The sequence below is a fragment of the Suncus etruscus genome, chromosome 1 (assembly GCF_024139225.1).
Source record: "Suncus etruscus isolate mSunEtr1 chromosome 1, mSunEtr1.pri.cur, whole genome shotgun sequence".
NCBI classification, from domain to species: Eukaryota; Metazoa; Chordata; class Mammalia; order Eulipotyphla; family Soricidae; genus Suncus; species Suncus etruscus.
In genome coordinates this window covers 48173046-48188940 of record NC_064848.1, presented here as the reverse complement: position 1 = coordinate 48188940, position 15895 = coordinate 48173046, and the positions used below count along the sequence as shown (strand labels likewise).

General features: G+C 38.0%; 1 protein-coding gene across 1 annotated transcript; it reads left to right on the top strand.

Annotated features, from left to right (window-relative positions):
• The first annotated feature begins 4791 nt into the window (after positions 1 to 4791).
• LOC126002594 (interferon omega-1-like) lies at positions 4792 to 5379 on the top strand. The gene has a single exon (XM_049769392.1). It carries the CDS (start codon positions 4792 to 4794, stop codon positions 5377 to 5379), a length of 588 nt encoding a protein of 195 aa, XP_049625349.1.
• The last annotated feature ends 10516 nt before the right edge of the window (positions 5380 to 15895 follow it).

Sequence of the window (15895 nt, the reverse complement as noted above, 5' to 3'; positions counted from 1 at the left end):
TTATTATTTGAAGGAGTTGAGTCTTTGAGGCACACCTGGTGATGTTAAGGAATTATTCTGATATAAGAATGGCTGTCCCGGGGCCCGGAGAGATAGCACAGCGGTGTTTGCCTTGCAAGCAGCCGATCCAGGACCAAAGGTGGGTGGTTCGAATCCCGGTGTCCCATATGGTCCCCCGTGCCTGCCAGGAGCTATTTCTGAGCAGACAGCCAGGAGTAACCCCTGAGCAATGCCGGGTGTGGCCCAAAAACCAAAAAAAAAAAAAAAAAAAAAAAGAATGGCTGTCCCTGCTCTTTTTTGTTTTCCATTGGCTTGAAAGATTGATTTCCATCCTTTTATTCTAAGCCTATGCCTGTCCTGTACTTGTAGGTGTGTTTCTTGCAGGCAGCAGAAGTCCGGTTTATGTTTTATAATCCAGTTCTCTACTATGTGTCTTTTAATTGGAGAGTTTAGTCCGTTAACATTCAGGGAGATTATTGACAGAGAGGGCTGTTGTGTAATTGTGTTATGTAGAGTGGTTGTTGTTACAATCGGGGGGTTTGGATCATGTAGTTCGTCTCTGAGTAGGTCGTTTAGGATCGGTTTTGTTTGCGCAAATACTGCAAGCTCGTTTTTGTTTGAGAATGTCTTTAGGCTACCATCTCATATGAATGACAGTTTTGCTGGGTATTGTACCCTAAGCTGAAAATTTCTTTCATTCAGTCGTTTAAATATTTCATTCCACTGTCTTCTTGCTTAAATTGTTTCAAATGGGAGATCTGGTTTGATTCTTATGTCCTTCCTTTGTACTTGAGGTTCTTTTTTTTCCCTTATTGCTTTAAGGAGTTCATCTTTCTCTTTTTTCTTTGCCAATTGGATTATAATATGTCTTGGTGTTGGTTTATTAGGGTCTATTTTATTAGGGACTCTTTTCACTTCCTGGATTTGCACAGAGTCCTCTTTCCAAAGGGTGGGGAAGTTTTCTGCTATTATTTCCCTAACTACTTGTTCTTCCCCTTTCCCTGTTTTTCCCCTTCTGGTATACCTACAATTCTTAGATTATTTCTTTTGTCTTTGTTCATTAAGTACTGGACTTTTCCTTCCAGTGCCTTGCCTCTTAATTCCTTGTCGGTTTCCTGGTCATTTTTGGTTTGCAGTTTTCCTTCAAGTCATATGATATGCTTCTCCATCTCTGCGATTCTGCTCGTCTGGCTTTTTATGGTGTCTATTAATTCCTTTAATTGCTTTTGTATGGGATCTCTCATATTCTGTATCAGATCTTCTTTAGTTTGGCTAATTTGTTCCTGCATGGATTTCTTGTACTTGGTGGCTAGAGATTCTCTCATTTACTGTACCATGGCTTGCATTTCCTTTCTCATGGCTGCTTTTAAATCTTCATCTCTTTGATCTGTGCATTTTGGTGGACTTGGGAAACTTAGTAGGAGTTCTCTCTGTATCTCCAGCTGTTAGGTTCCTCCTCAGTTTACCCATGTTTTTATGCATTTATTGGTGTGGCTTGGAGAGCAGTGTCTTCCGATTTCGGCCTGCTTTTGCTTTCTGAGATGTGGGGCTGAGTCCCTTCTCTGGATTTCAGCACTGTGTGGGACTGTTGGGTGGGGTGGCTGAGGTTTGGCCTCTAGCATGCCCTTTAGCGGGAACCTGGTTAGTGTTCCCTCCTCTTGCTGCCAGCCAGTGCAGTACTGCTCCTAACCATAATGGTGGGGTGTGCTGTTGAGCCTGGCTCCTTTGCCCTCCTCCCCTACCTGGAAGTCAGCGGAGCTCCGCCTCTTCCAGGACTCTGTTGGAAAACCCTCTCTCTCGTCTATGGTTCCTAGCCCATCCCAGCTGGGGGCGCTAGAGTCCTCGGAGATGCAGTCGGGGGGCAGGGCGGAGGCAGCAGAAAGTCCCACCTGGTCCGCCTCTGGAAACTTCACATATGCGACGGTGGGAGGGGTGGAGGCAAAGGGAAGTCTCCCACCTGGTGCCACCTTTGGAAACCTCACAGACCAAGGAATTATTCTGTCTCTAAACTCAGGAATTAATCCTGTCAGTGCTTGAGGGGACCATATGGGTTGCCAGAATCAATCTGGACCAACTGGATATAAGACAAATGCCTTACCTGCTGTTTTATCATTCCAGACCCTATGCAATATTAATTTCATTTTTCTTTGATTTCAATTTATGATATCAAATTTCACTATCTTCATGATCCCATCTGATATTGTAAAAATCACTTTCTGCTTTCATTTTCATGACAATTGGACATAGATTTCTGTTCTATACACACAGTGAGTTTTGCTTTCTAGAAATGTTAAAATAAGGAACTAAAAATCTGGTAATAAAAATTATAGAAAAAAATAGTTCATGTGCCTACTGTTACTTTCCTTTGCTTGTATTATCAGGAAAAAAACTTGATCCATAAACTACTAAAGAAAAGTCATAAAAATTTAAATAAAAATTCACAAAAGAAATGGAAGTTATTTTTCTTTAATTTAATAGTCCACATCTCACTGCCCCATATTCTCAGCATTAGTCCCAGAGGATGAAACACTGAACAAGTACCAATCTCACAAAATGAGCAATTGAAATGTCCAATTTGTTTGCTTGTGGCCATGCCTGAGGTGCTCAGGGGTTACTCATAACTTTGTGTTCAGAAATCGTTCCTGGCAAGCCTGGGATGTCGGGGACTTTACCTGATTCTTTCTCAGGTTGGCTGCATGCAAAGCAAAGGTTTTACCTAGTGGACTCTCACTCCTGCCTCAAAATGTCCACATTTTTATAAGATTCTAAGAATGATGTCATCATTCAACATAAAACAAGTAGCCAAAAACATATGTAAAGGAAATGAGCCATAAATTGCATACTGCCAAATAGTATTACTTATTATGTTGAAATGATTAAATTTTGGATTTATTTTTACCTACTAAGATTCTGTAAGCAGTTGGGTCTGTTCACACATCTTGGGATGTCTGTTCACTTTGGGACATGGATAAGAAAAGAAAAATCACCATTGGGAAATGGTGTCCAGCACACTTTGTAATGCATAGTGGAAAGATCATGACTTAATTGAGACAAATAACAACAAAACCTGAAACAAGTTTCTTTATAGCTGGAAAATGCAAAAGTCCTCAGGATCTAGTGAACCAGCTTTCATGGTGAGTGGTGAAAGATGTGTATTAAGAACTTTCAGTTCAAATAGAAACCAAAATTAATATTCAATTAGCTAAATTAAATAGGGTTCAAAGTGAAGGATGGGACTGATTTTATTTAATATAAGAATTACATTTCTACAACTTTCCTTATGATAGACTTCCATTATATTGCAATTGTAATATGATTTTCATTATAACCATTTTCAAAGGAATATGCCATAAAAAGAATTGCTGTTTAGAAAATGCATGTGTATGTATATCTATTTCCAACTAATGAACTCTCAAAACTTCTTTTGTCTCGGGGGACTGCCAGGATTTGAACCACCAACCTTCTGCATGCAAGGCAAATGCCTTACCTCCATGCTATCTCTCCGGCCCCAAAATTCTTACTGATACTTTAGCTGAACAATTCTTTATCAAAATCTCCAATAATTAACAAACCGGTGTGTGTGTGTGTGTGTGTGTGTGTGTGTGTGTGTGTGTGTTTCAAGAATATTGTGAACACCTTCAGAGATACTTTCAAAAACTAAGACTCTGGAAATAAGCACTTGTTTCAAATAAGCCTGACAGATTACAAGGGCTTCATTTGTAGCAATCATTTCAAACATGGGTTTAGAATTGGAACTCAGCCAGTGAGGCATGCCCTGTCAGGGAACTAAAGAAAAAAGAACTTTCAGATCAGGGGCCTGAACGATAGCACAACGGATAGGAATTTGGCCTTGCAGTCAACTGGGTTCAATCCCCTGCATATTATATGATTCTGAACCTAACAGGAGTGTTTTCTGAGCACAGAGCCAGGAGTAGCCTAAGTGTCACTGGATGTCTCCCCCCCAAAAAAAAGTAATATCTAACTGGTAATTAGGAGATGCTGAGAAATAAATGATATTAGAATTAAAATTTCCATACCCAAATGCTTGTGAAAAACAGGACTTTAATAAAGATGTTGGAATAGCCTGAGTTCCATCATAGGTGTAAAAATAAAAAATGGTGGAGAAAGGATGACATTTATATTATCCTGATCTGGTGATTTCAGTAAGGCATAATCATATGGATCACATGTGTATCATCAAAGCGGAAATAAATCATCAGAGAAAATATTTGTTTATATGTATTATCTCTGCTGTAAGTAAAACAGTAAAAAAAATGTCAGTTTTAAAGAATATAATTGTCCATGGCATAGATTCCTTAAATACAGGAAGCCATAGTTCTAAAAAACTTTAGAAGTAAGAATGTCCAAATGAAAAGCATAGGCACAGGGCTAAACATGTGTACCTAGAACAGAAAAGAGCAATACTTATGAGTAAAAAGTATGTTTGTGTGTATATTTACATACATACATACATATTTACACACATTCCTGCCTTAAGAAAAAATCTGTCTCATTGATTGTAGGCTTCATTTGAGTTTGGTCATAGAACATTTCTTCATAAAGGCATGTTTCTATTTCTAAAATTCAGAATTAATATTGATGATATCATCAGGGTTCATAAGAAGAGTACTAGACGAAAATAAAAAAGGAAGTAAAAGTAAAATATTTGAAAAGTGAAAATCTATGTCCCTACTTAAGGGGCATGCTCTGAGAATGTGTTCAGAGAACCCAGATTCCAGAGCTCACCCAGAAGCCCAGCTTAGCCAGACCAGTGGTTTCCTCCTGTTCCCAATGGCCCTCCTGCTGTCTCTACTGATGGCCCTGGTGGCACTCAGCTGTGGCCCTGCTGGATCTCTGGGCTGTGTCCTGTCTCAGAACCACGTTCTAGTTAGCAGAAGAAACCTTGAACTTATGGGCCAAATGAGAAAAGTCTCTCCTTTGTCCTGTCTGAAGGACAGAAGAGACTTCCGATTCCCCTGGGAGATGGTGGCTGACAGCCAGTTGCAGGAGACCCAGGCCATGTCTGTGCTCCAAGAGATGCTCCAGCAGCTCTTCCAGCTCTTTCTCACAGAGGGCTCCTCAGCTGCCTGGAACCTGACCTTCTTGGAACCACTGCGCAGTGGACTCTATCAGCAGCTGGAAGACCTGGACTCCTGTTTGGTGCAGAAGAGGGCTGAGAAGAGCGCTGCCTCTGGTATTTGGGGCCCCACATTGGCCATGAAGAAGTACTTCCGGGGCATCCATCTCTACCTGAGAGAGAAGAAATACAGTGACTGTGCCTGGGAGGTTGTCAGAGTGGAAATCATGAGATCCTTTTGGCTGTCAACAACTTTGCAAACCAGATTAAGCATTAAGAATGAAGACCTGGAGTCACCCTGAACTGAATCTCAGTGAGGAACATGCCAGTTCACTGTTGCACATGTCTATGGACATTTGAGAAGGCTCTTTTGTCAACTTTATTCACTAAATGTAATGATTTAACTAATAATTTGTCAGTAGTAGTAGTGAAAAATCTGTTTAAAAGGGCAGTCATAGGGTTATCCGTCAACAAAATGGAATTTATTTATTCATTTATTTATAGTTATTTATTTATCTTATTCTTCGATTTTTCCACATTACCAGTATATATACATAATATAATCTGCTCTTTCATTGTATTAAAATTTAAAACTAGTACTCCCAAATAAAATACATTATAACACAGGTTTGCTGCTTCATTTTATTGAACTTTTGCATATTATGTTCTTACAAAGAATAATTGCTTCAGTTTTATTAATTTTTAAATACCAAATACTCTCTACTTTTATATAAATATATTTCAGAATAATTACTAAAGTCCTTAGAACATTCCCTTAAATTGTCAGACAATGCGTTCTAAACCTAGAATTCTATGGAAATCAAGGAATCATAAAAAGATAAGATATGGAAAAATCTATCTGACATAGGTATATACATGACTTAGGGTTTTTTTTTTATATATATACACTGAGTATATAAATGAGTAGGCAGTGGTGGGTGAGAAGAGTGTTTTTCTAGTGGAAATGGGATGGACAGGTGCTATAATTTGGATGATCCCAAGACCATTTCTCCCACCTTTCCCTGGTTCTGTTTTACTGAAGCCTTTTGTCTTATTCCAGTTCTCCACTTCATCCATTTTACTGACCATCAACACAAGTGCTTGAGCTTTGAGATTTTGAAGTTTCTATTAGGACTGTAAAGTAAAAGGAGCTCAAAGTAAAATGGAGGTTCTATGAATTTAAAAATATTGTAGGGATGTTTGTGAGTATGAGAGTCTGGAGGAATGCCTCTAATAAAACAATATAGTAAGAACTGACAGTAAGGAAAACAGCTGGGAAAGAGTCTGTAAACTCTTCATGGGGAGAATGCCCACGGAAGATCCTCTGTGAATGAACAGATACCCAAAACGTGAAGGGCTGGCTTCTTTCCCAGTTGAACACACAAATATGACCCCCCTTTATGAGTCTCACCTCCAAATTGACCTCTTTCTGTTATAACTTAATTTAATACTTCTGCTTGATATGCTGTTAGAAAAACAGAATAAGTCCATACCCTCTCCTGGGCATGAGTCTGGGCAATGGACTGCTATACAGGGAGGGGAAAAGAATTTAAAATGTATTTTCCAGGTGAGAGAGAGAGAGTCCAGAAGGTAAGGCAGTTGCTTATCACATGATTGACCCAGTTTTATCTCTAAACCACATATGATCTCCAGTACAGTACCAGGAGTGACCCCGTAAATTTCAGAACCAGGAGGAAAAAGCCTGAGTAAGTCCAGGAGTGGCCCATAAAACAAAAGTAAAAAAAAAAGAAAATTTCAATAAAAAACCAAAGAGCAAAGAGTATAATAGGTAAACTGAAAAAACTCAATAGAGGGGCTCAGTAATAGAATACAAAAGCTGAGGAAGCAACTTTGGTACTTGAAGATAAAATATACATGACCACCAATAAAAAAAGAACAAAGGGGCCGGGTAGGTGGCGCTGGAGGTAAGGTGTCTGCCTTGCAAGCGCTAGCCAAGGAAGGACCGCGGTTCGATCCCCCGGCGTCCCATATGGTCCCCCTAAGCCAGGAGCGATTTCTGAGCACATAGCCAGGAGTAACCCCTGAGCGTCAAACGGGTGTGGCCCAAAAACCAAAAAAAAAAAAAAAAAAAAAAAAAAAAAGAAATTAAAAAAGAACAAAAAGGAAAAGAAGAAGAGAGCTGGAGAGATAGCATGGAGGTAGGGGATTTGTCTTGTATGCTGAAGGACAATGGTTCTGATCCCGGCATCCCATATGATCCCCCGAGGCTGCGAGGATCTATTTCTGAGCGTAGAGCCAGGAGTAACGCCTGAGCACTGCTGGGTGTGACCCAAAAACAAAACAGGAAGGAAGGAAGGAAGGAAGGAAGGAAGGAAGGAAGGAAGGAAGGAAGAAAGAAAGAAAGAAAGAAAGAAAGAAAGAAAGAAAGAAAGAAAGAAAGAAAGAAAGAAAGAAAGAAAGAAAGAAAGAAAGAAAGAAAGAAAGAAGAAAGAAAGAAAGAAAGAAAGAAAGAAAGAAAGAAAGAAAGAAAGAAAGAAAGAAAGAAAGAGAAAGAGAGAGAGAAAGAAAGAAAGAAAGAAAGAAGAAAGAAAGAAAGAAAGAAAGAAAGAAAGAAAGAAAGAAAGAAAGAAAGAAAGAAAGAAAGAAAGAAAGAAAGAAAGAAAGAAAGAAGAAGGAAGGAAGGAAGGAAGGAAGGAAGGAAGGAAGGAAGGAAGGAGAAGAAGAAAGAAAGAAAAGAAAGAAAGAAAGAAAGAAAGAAAGAAAGAAAGAAGAAAGAAAGAAAGAAAGAAAGAAAGAAAGAAAGAAAGAAAGAAGAAAGAGAGAGAGAGAAAGAAAGAAAGAGAAAGAAAGAAAGAAAGAAAGAAAGAGAGAAAGAAGAAAGAAAGAAAGAAAGAAGAAAGAAAGAAAGAAAGAAAGAAAGAAAGAAAGAAAGAAAGAAAGAAAGAAGAAAGAAAAAGAAAGAAAAGAAAGAAAGAAAGAAAGAAAAGAAGAAAGGAGAAAAGAAAGAAGAAGGAAGGAGGAAGGAAGAGAAAGAAAGAAAGAAAGAAAGAAAAAGAAAGAAAGAAAGAAAGAAAGAAAGAAAAAGAAAAGAAAGAAAGAAGAAAGAAAGAAAGAAAGAAAGAAAGAAAGAAAAGAAAGAAAGAAAGAAAGAAAGAAAGAAAAGGAAGGAAGGAAGGAAGGAAGGAAGGAAAGGAAGAGGAAGAAGAAGAAAGAAAGAAAGAGAAGAAAGAAAGAAAGAAAGAAAGAAAGAAAGAAAGAAAGAAAGAAAGAAAGAAAGAAAGAAAGAAAGAAAGAAAGAAAGAAAGAAAGACAGAGAGAGAGAAAGAGAGAAAGAAAGAAAGAAAGAAAGAAAGAAAGAAAGAAAGAAAGAAAGAAAGAAAGAACGAAAGAAAGAAAGAAAGAAAGAAAGAAAGAAAGAAAGAAAGAAAGAAAGAAAGAAAGAAAGAAAGAAAGAAAGAAAGAAAGAAAGAAAGAAAGAAAGAAAGAAACAACAGAAAAAGATAAAGTAAGAAGAAAACCAGAACCTACCGGAATAACCTTTGCATCATAGATGCTCAAAAAAGAGAGGAATGAGACAATGGGAGAGAATTATTTACGTAAGAAATTGTATCTGTTGGGACCAGAGTGGTAGCACAGTTGTAGGGCATTTGCCTTGCAAGTGGCTGACCCAGGAAGGACACAGGTTTGATACTTGGCATCCCTTGTGGTCCCTGAGCCAGGAGTGATTTCTGAGCTCTGAGCACAAAGACAGGAGCAACCCCTGAGCGCAGCTGGTAGTGGCCACAAAAAAAAAAAAGAAAAAATACTATAAAATTTTTTTTAAAAGAAATTATAGCTGAGAGGCGCAGCTGGGCTCAGAACACTCAGCATGCCAGGATTTCTGGGTCTTTGACTGGTATGTTGGGGGCTCTGGGCAGGACAGCTAGCCACAGGGCCCCTGGGCTGAACACCTAGTCCAGGGGACCAAGATCCCCCCAAACCTGGTGGGTCTTCAGGGCCACGCCTGGTTAATCGGGCCCTGGGGGGAGGGGGGAGAAATCCCTCCCTATGCATCCAAAAACTACAGAACCGCGCGGGGGGCCCCCGCGTGTACTTCATGTATTAAGAGTATTCCTTACTGTTATGTTACGTTTTACGTATCCAGAATCTTTATTTTGTATTGTGCCCTTTCCCACATCCCTACAAAGCTCTTTTTTATTCCTTTACTCTCTACCCCCCCCAAACATCTCTAATCTACATTACTCTTTTTAATCAGTAGTGTACAAGCCTTATCACAGACCAAAGCCGTGTGTAACAACGGTTATTGTGTGTAACAACCCCAAACTGTTTCAAGATACATAAAATGGACACGTATTTCTTTAGAATATTTTGTGTTTTTTCTCTGACAGCTATAATTCTTACTAAATGTTGTCTTATATAGTGATGATTCTAACCACTTTTCATCTTCTCTTTTTGAGCTGTTTAACAAGGAATCTTAGAGAAAGAGTCCCCCAGATTAATGCTTATGATTGAACCATAATTGTTCTTATCACCCCCATATGCGCCAAGAACACCACGTGGCATTGCTCCTTTTTTGCATAGGCACATTAAAATGGGAAAATACTACACATATAAATAAGATCCTATCTAATAGAGATTGGTACAGACAAGTCTTATAGTGCAAAGGGACCTTACACCCTGAACATTGACATAACGACCTGGCACAGACCTCAGAAGAAAGGGCATTTCCCTGAACCAGGGAAGCCATCCACAAAACATCCAGGCTGGTCTATAGCATCACCTGGAAGCAATCCTCTACCAAGGAAGACTCTACACTGCTCAGACATTGTCCTGCTCAAAAGAGACTTCCATTAACACTGAGAAGACTTAACAACAACGACCTGCTTACAGGACAGGGCTCCCTGCGTTGCACTTTGACTGTGAGGTGAAACCAGAGGACGCTCCACATCCTGACTTCAATGTTGGATATACAGATTCCAGGATCTTTAATACAGAAGCTTGATACCAACAACAGAGACTGTGTGAAAAATATAAGTGTGTTGGCACTACAGACAATGTCTTGGATTGAACGATCTAGCTTGCCTGGAGCCTAGAGTTGTTCTTGTGCCAGGAACCTTCAGGGGTCGGGTCTTTTTGTATTTAGACCAAGGTTATTTCTTTCCATGTCCCTCATATTTTGGTGGGCCTATGCAAACAACAATTGCCACTCTAACACCATTTTTGCTGTGCTCCTTTGACTCTAATCTTTAAAAAGAACCCACTTAAGATTTGAGGTTAACTTAAGCTAATATGCATGAATATGGAAATGTAAAAAAAAAGCTATGCCTGTAATGTTTAAGGAGTTATGTAAGTTTTATGGCTTTAGATTGCCTTGTGTGCTGTTAAGAAATATTACAGTGTGTTACAATCTTAATGTTCTTTGGATGAAATTTCAAAGTTGGGATATCAGCAAGGGGACTTCTGAGAATTATGTTATGTATTGTCCTTCCATTGTAACTTTACCTTGTCCTCTTTCTTTGCATCCTTGTTCTCATAATTAAAAATAAATTAAAAAAATATGGAAAAAAAGAAATTATAGCTGAGCATTTTTCTTTCTTTCTTTTTTGTTTTGTTTTTGTGTGTGTGTGTGTGTTTTTGTTTGTTTGTTTTTCGGGCCATACCCATTTGATGCTCAAAGGTTACTCCTCGCTAAGCACTCAGAAATTGCCCCTGCTTGGGGGGACCATATGGGACGCCGGGGGATTGAACCACAGTCCTTCCTTGGCTAGCGCTTGCAAGGCAGACACCTTACCTTTAGTGCCACCTCACTGACCCCCCCCCCGAGCATTTTTCAATTTGAGAATCATTTTATAACCAGATGTAAGAAGTTCAAAGTCCCAAACAAAATAAATTCTAAAAACTAAACAAGACACATTGTGATTAAAATAGCAACATCCAAAGGTAAACACAATCCTGAGATAAGAAAGACCAAATAAAATGGGGCCAGAGTGATGGTGCAGTAGTAGGGCTTTTGCCTTACAAACAGTTGCAGACGCGGTTCAATCCCCTGGCGTCCCATGTGGTCCCCCAAGCCAGGAGCAATTTCTGAGCACATAACCAGGAGTAACCTGAGCATCTTCGGGTTTGGGCCAAAAACCAAAAAAAGAAAGATCAAATAAAAATTCATAGTAAAAATCTCCATAAGACTCACATCAGATCCATCAGATAAAACCATATAGGTTTTTATATATCTATAGCATGGTATATAGCTAACACATTAAATGAAAATCCATTTAAGCAAAAATACTCAGCTAAGTTAAAACTCAGATTTGAAGGAGTGACACAAAGCTTTTGGATAAACAATAATTAAATATTTTTCTATACAATGTAAAAAATTCAAAAGCATCTCTAATTGGTAGTAATAAGACACTTAGAAAAGGAGAGAGAAATAATAGAGTCTTTTATAGTCAACTTGAGAATCATTTGCTTTGATAAAGGAGACTGGAGTGGTAGTACAATGAGTAAGTCACAAGCCTTGCACACATCTGGCATGGTATCCCACATGGTCCCTAGAGCACTGCCAGAATTATTCCTGTGTGCCGATCCAGGAGTAACTCCTGAGCATTGTATATTGTGGCCCCCAAATCAACATATTCATAAACATAAATAAATTTAAAGGAGATAATGGTTAAGATTCCAGAGGTAGCTTCATAAACTTGAACTCAACACAAATATGCTATTTAAGATTATATGTATGTTCAGGGGCCAGAGCAATAGCATAGCAGTAGAACGTTTGCCTTGCACACGGCAGATCAGGACAAACCTGGTATGATCCCCGGAGTCCCATATGGTCCTCCTAGCCAAGAGTGATTTCTGAGTGCATAGCCAGGAGTAACTTCTGAGCATCACCGGGTGTAGACCCCCAAAAATATTGTATTTATGATCATAAACATACTTTCTGATCTTAACATGAACTCGACACAGAGGATTCAAGCAAGAAAAGGCAAATGGAGACTTACAAGTACATAATAGGTAAATATTGAAGTACAAGGAAGAAAATAATACTTAAGAATAATATTTAAGGGGCCGGAGAAGTGGCGCTAGAGGTAAGGTGTCTGTCTGCCTTGCAAGCGCTAGCCAATGATGGACCGTGGTTCAATCCCCCAGCATCCCATATGGTCCCCCCAAGCCAGGGGCAATTTCTGAGCGCTTAGCCAGGAGTAACCCCTGAGCATCAAATGGGTGTGCCCCCCCAAACAAAACAAAACAAAACAAAGAATAATATTTAAGAATTGGGCAAAAGGAACATGGTCTAAAACTAAAAGACAGTTAATTGAATAGAAAAAAATTCTCATACAGCAATTCAGATAAGGGTTTAATATCCAGGATATATAAAGGATTAACAAAGATCAACAAAAACATTATCAAGAATCCTAACAGTAAATGGGAATAGGAAATAAACAGATACTTCTCAGAGAAAGACAAGTGCATTTTCACTAGACACATGAAAAAGTGCTCAGCATCACTTATAATTAAGAAAAAACAGGGGGCCAGAGTGGTAGCACAAGTGGTTAGGCATCTGCCTTGCGTGTGCTAGCCTAGGACTGACCATGGTTTGATCCCCAGGTGTCTCATGTAGTGTCCCCCAAGCCAGGAGTGATTTCTGACCACTTAGCCCCTGAGCGTCACCAGGTGTGGCCGAAAAAACAAACAAACAAAAAATGCAAATAAAAATGACAAAGAGATACCATCTCACACCATTGAGAATGACACATAACAAAAATGTCAGGAACAATCTGTGTTGGTGGAGATGTGGTAAATAGGCACTCTCATTCTGTTGGGAATGTTATATGGCTCAAACCCTTTGGAAAATGGCACGGAAGTCCTCAGTAAACATAGAATTGAGCTGCCATATGACACAGCAATTACAATTTTAGGTATCTATGTCCAGGACTTAAAAACATTCATTGTTTTAATGAGTACAAAGGCTGAGTTATATAATCATCTTAAATGTCCAATGACAACTGAATGGACTATGAAAATGTGCTACATATACACAATGAAATACTATATAGCAGCAAACTATGATGAAATCATGCAACTTGCAGCAACCTGGCTGGAACTAGAAGATATCATGTTGAGTGAAGTAAGCCAGAGGAAGAAGACAGACAAATACAGGATGATCTAACTTATCTGTGGTATATAAAATAATTGTATTAGGAAATGTAATGTAGTAAAGGAGGATGCCTAGATCAATTTTGACCCCAAAGTCTAGGGAGGAAAAGGAGAGAGAAGAAAATAAAGAGGGAACGAAGAATATTAGAAAGGGAAGTAAATAGGGGACAGGGGTCTGAACTTTGGTTATATTAGGGATGAGAGAGCATGGTATACCTGTATGTCCAACACACAGACTCAACAACACTGAAAACATGAGATCTAAGCTGAAATCACTGAACTTTAATATACCTGCCCAGCTGGTAGACAGGGGTGGAGGACATTGGTTGAGGAGTGAGGGATGGCAAAGTATGGGAACACAGGTGATGGGAGTTGAGACTGGTAATGAGATTGGTGTTGAATTATTGTATGCCTGTAACTCACCTACAGATCGCTTTTTAAACCATGGCTCTTTAATTAAATTAAAAAAATTGAAAAAGAAGCAAAGACCAACATCATAAATATCCAGAATCCATATACAAAAGTGATAATTAATTTCTTTATGTTAAACATCAATGACCTAAACCCCCCAGTCAAAGGCACATAATGGCTAAATAAGTAAAAAGAAAATACAACCCTCTGCTATTTAAAAATATAACCTTGGACTGAATAATAAACACAGTTTCAAAGTAAGAGGTTAGAAAACAGCGATAAGATCTAAAAATAGGCTGTCAGAGCCACATCTATATCTGAAATTTTAGTTTTAAACTGTAAGTGATAATAACAGACATCAATAGACATTATATTATAATTAAAGAATCAGTGCATCCAAAGGACTTAACACCCAGTAGTATATGTACACCAATGAAGCAACATAAAATATATAAAACTACTGACAGGTGTAAAGAAAAAGATGACAGCAAAACTATAGTAGCAGATTTTAACACTATCCACCTCACTATTTTATAAATAAAACAGACAAAAATGAGATAAAAATCTAAGTATACTTTTCATCAAAGTCAACAGACATAAGAAAAAGTGCTTATCATCATAGATTATTAGGAAAATACAAATCAAAACAAAAATGAGATATTACCTCACAGTGAGAATGGTTTGTGTCCAAAAGTTTGAAAAGCAACCAGTGTGAACAAAAATGTGGTAAAAAGAAACTAACTCACTGCTGGTTGTGGATGCAATCTTGTTTGGTTTTTATGAAAATCAATATAAAGACTTCTTAAAAATATTGAAAATATTGCTGCTACATTATCTTGTAATTCTACTTCCTTGCATCTATCCCAGAACACAAAACAATTAATTTGGAAAAATAAATACTTGTATTCATTGCAGTTCTATTAACAATAGCCAGTCATGAAATATCAAGTAATCAACAACAGATTAATGGATAAAGAAAATATGTATAGCAGGGCTGGAGTATGATATTGTAGTAGGGTACTTGCCTTGCACATGGTCAACCTGGTCACGATCTTTTACATCCCATATAATCCTCTAAGCTAGACAAGAGTGATCCCTGAACACTGTCAGGTGTAGCCTAAATAAAAAAAAACTCTAGAAATTGTGGGACTGTGTGTGTATAATTATACATATATATAATTAAATACTTATCAACAAGAAGAATAGCTTATATCTTGCCTTTTGTTATTAGATAAAATGAGCTAAGTGAGTATAAGTATAATTTTAGATGATCTCAGTTGTGATTTATAAAATAAGCAGAATAAGGGAATAGACAATGACTAATGAAAACAAATGGCAAGATTCTGACAACATATACATTTTCCAGTAATTGGGGAAGAGGGGTTGGGGAACAGAAAAGGAGGAAATGAGAGAAGGTACCTGGGCACAGTGGTGGAGATATATTGGCATTGTAATGTTGGATATGGACCAATTAACTAAAATATAAATTATACTATTATAAACTATGATACTTCAATAATAACAGAAAGATAAAAACCTCTATTACCTACAGATGCATTAAGTTCTCTCTATAAAATTATGCTATTATATTTTATGGTGGGGTCACGATGGGAAGTTTGGGTCATAGTGGGCTGTCCACAGAGTTTCTCCTGGACCTGTACTCAGGAATTACTCTTTAAAATACTCAGAAAAATATGTGTGGTGTCAGGAATTGAACTAGGGTTAATGTCATACAAGATAAGTACCTTAAACCCTATAATATATTTCTAACCCCAATGTCAGATTTTTTGTAATATCAGTCTTTAATTTTTATATTGTGTTGTCTGAATAAATATTCAACTCTAAGACCATTATGCTATGATTATTCTATGATTGCCTTTACTGATTTTTACTGCCTGAAGACTGTGGTCTTTTTGAGTTCATATTACTTTGAGCTATAGTCCCAGCTCAGAAAGTTGCAGATTCTTAGTATGTGAGAGGCCTCATTTATATGTGGGCTCAGTGCCCAAATGAACCTGCAAGTACTGCCAGACATATTTGCAGTTGGCTTCTAACACCATTAAACCAGAACACTGAAGCACTCAGCCCAAGCTTGGTAGACCCTGCTCCTAGTCTCCTAATTCAGCACTGCTATTATTAAAAATAATAATTTTATTGTGGTAAAGGTTACATGATTATAATAGTGTTACATTTAAATATTGATTAAGTCTGCACAATGCGTTGGGGACTATTTATATTTTATTTATTTATTTATTTATTTATTTATTTATTTATTTATTTATTTATTTATTT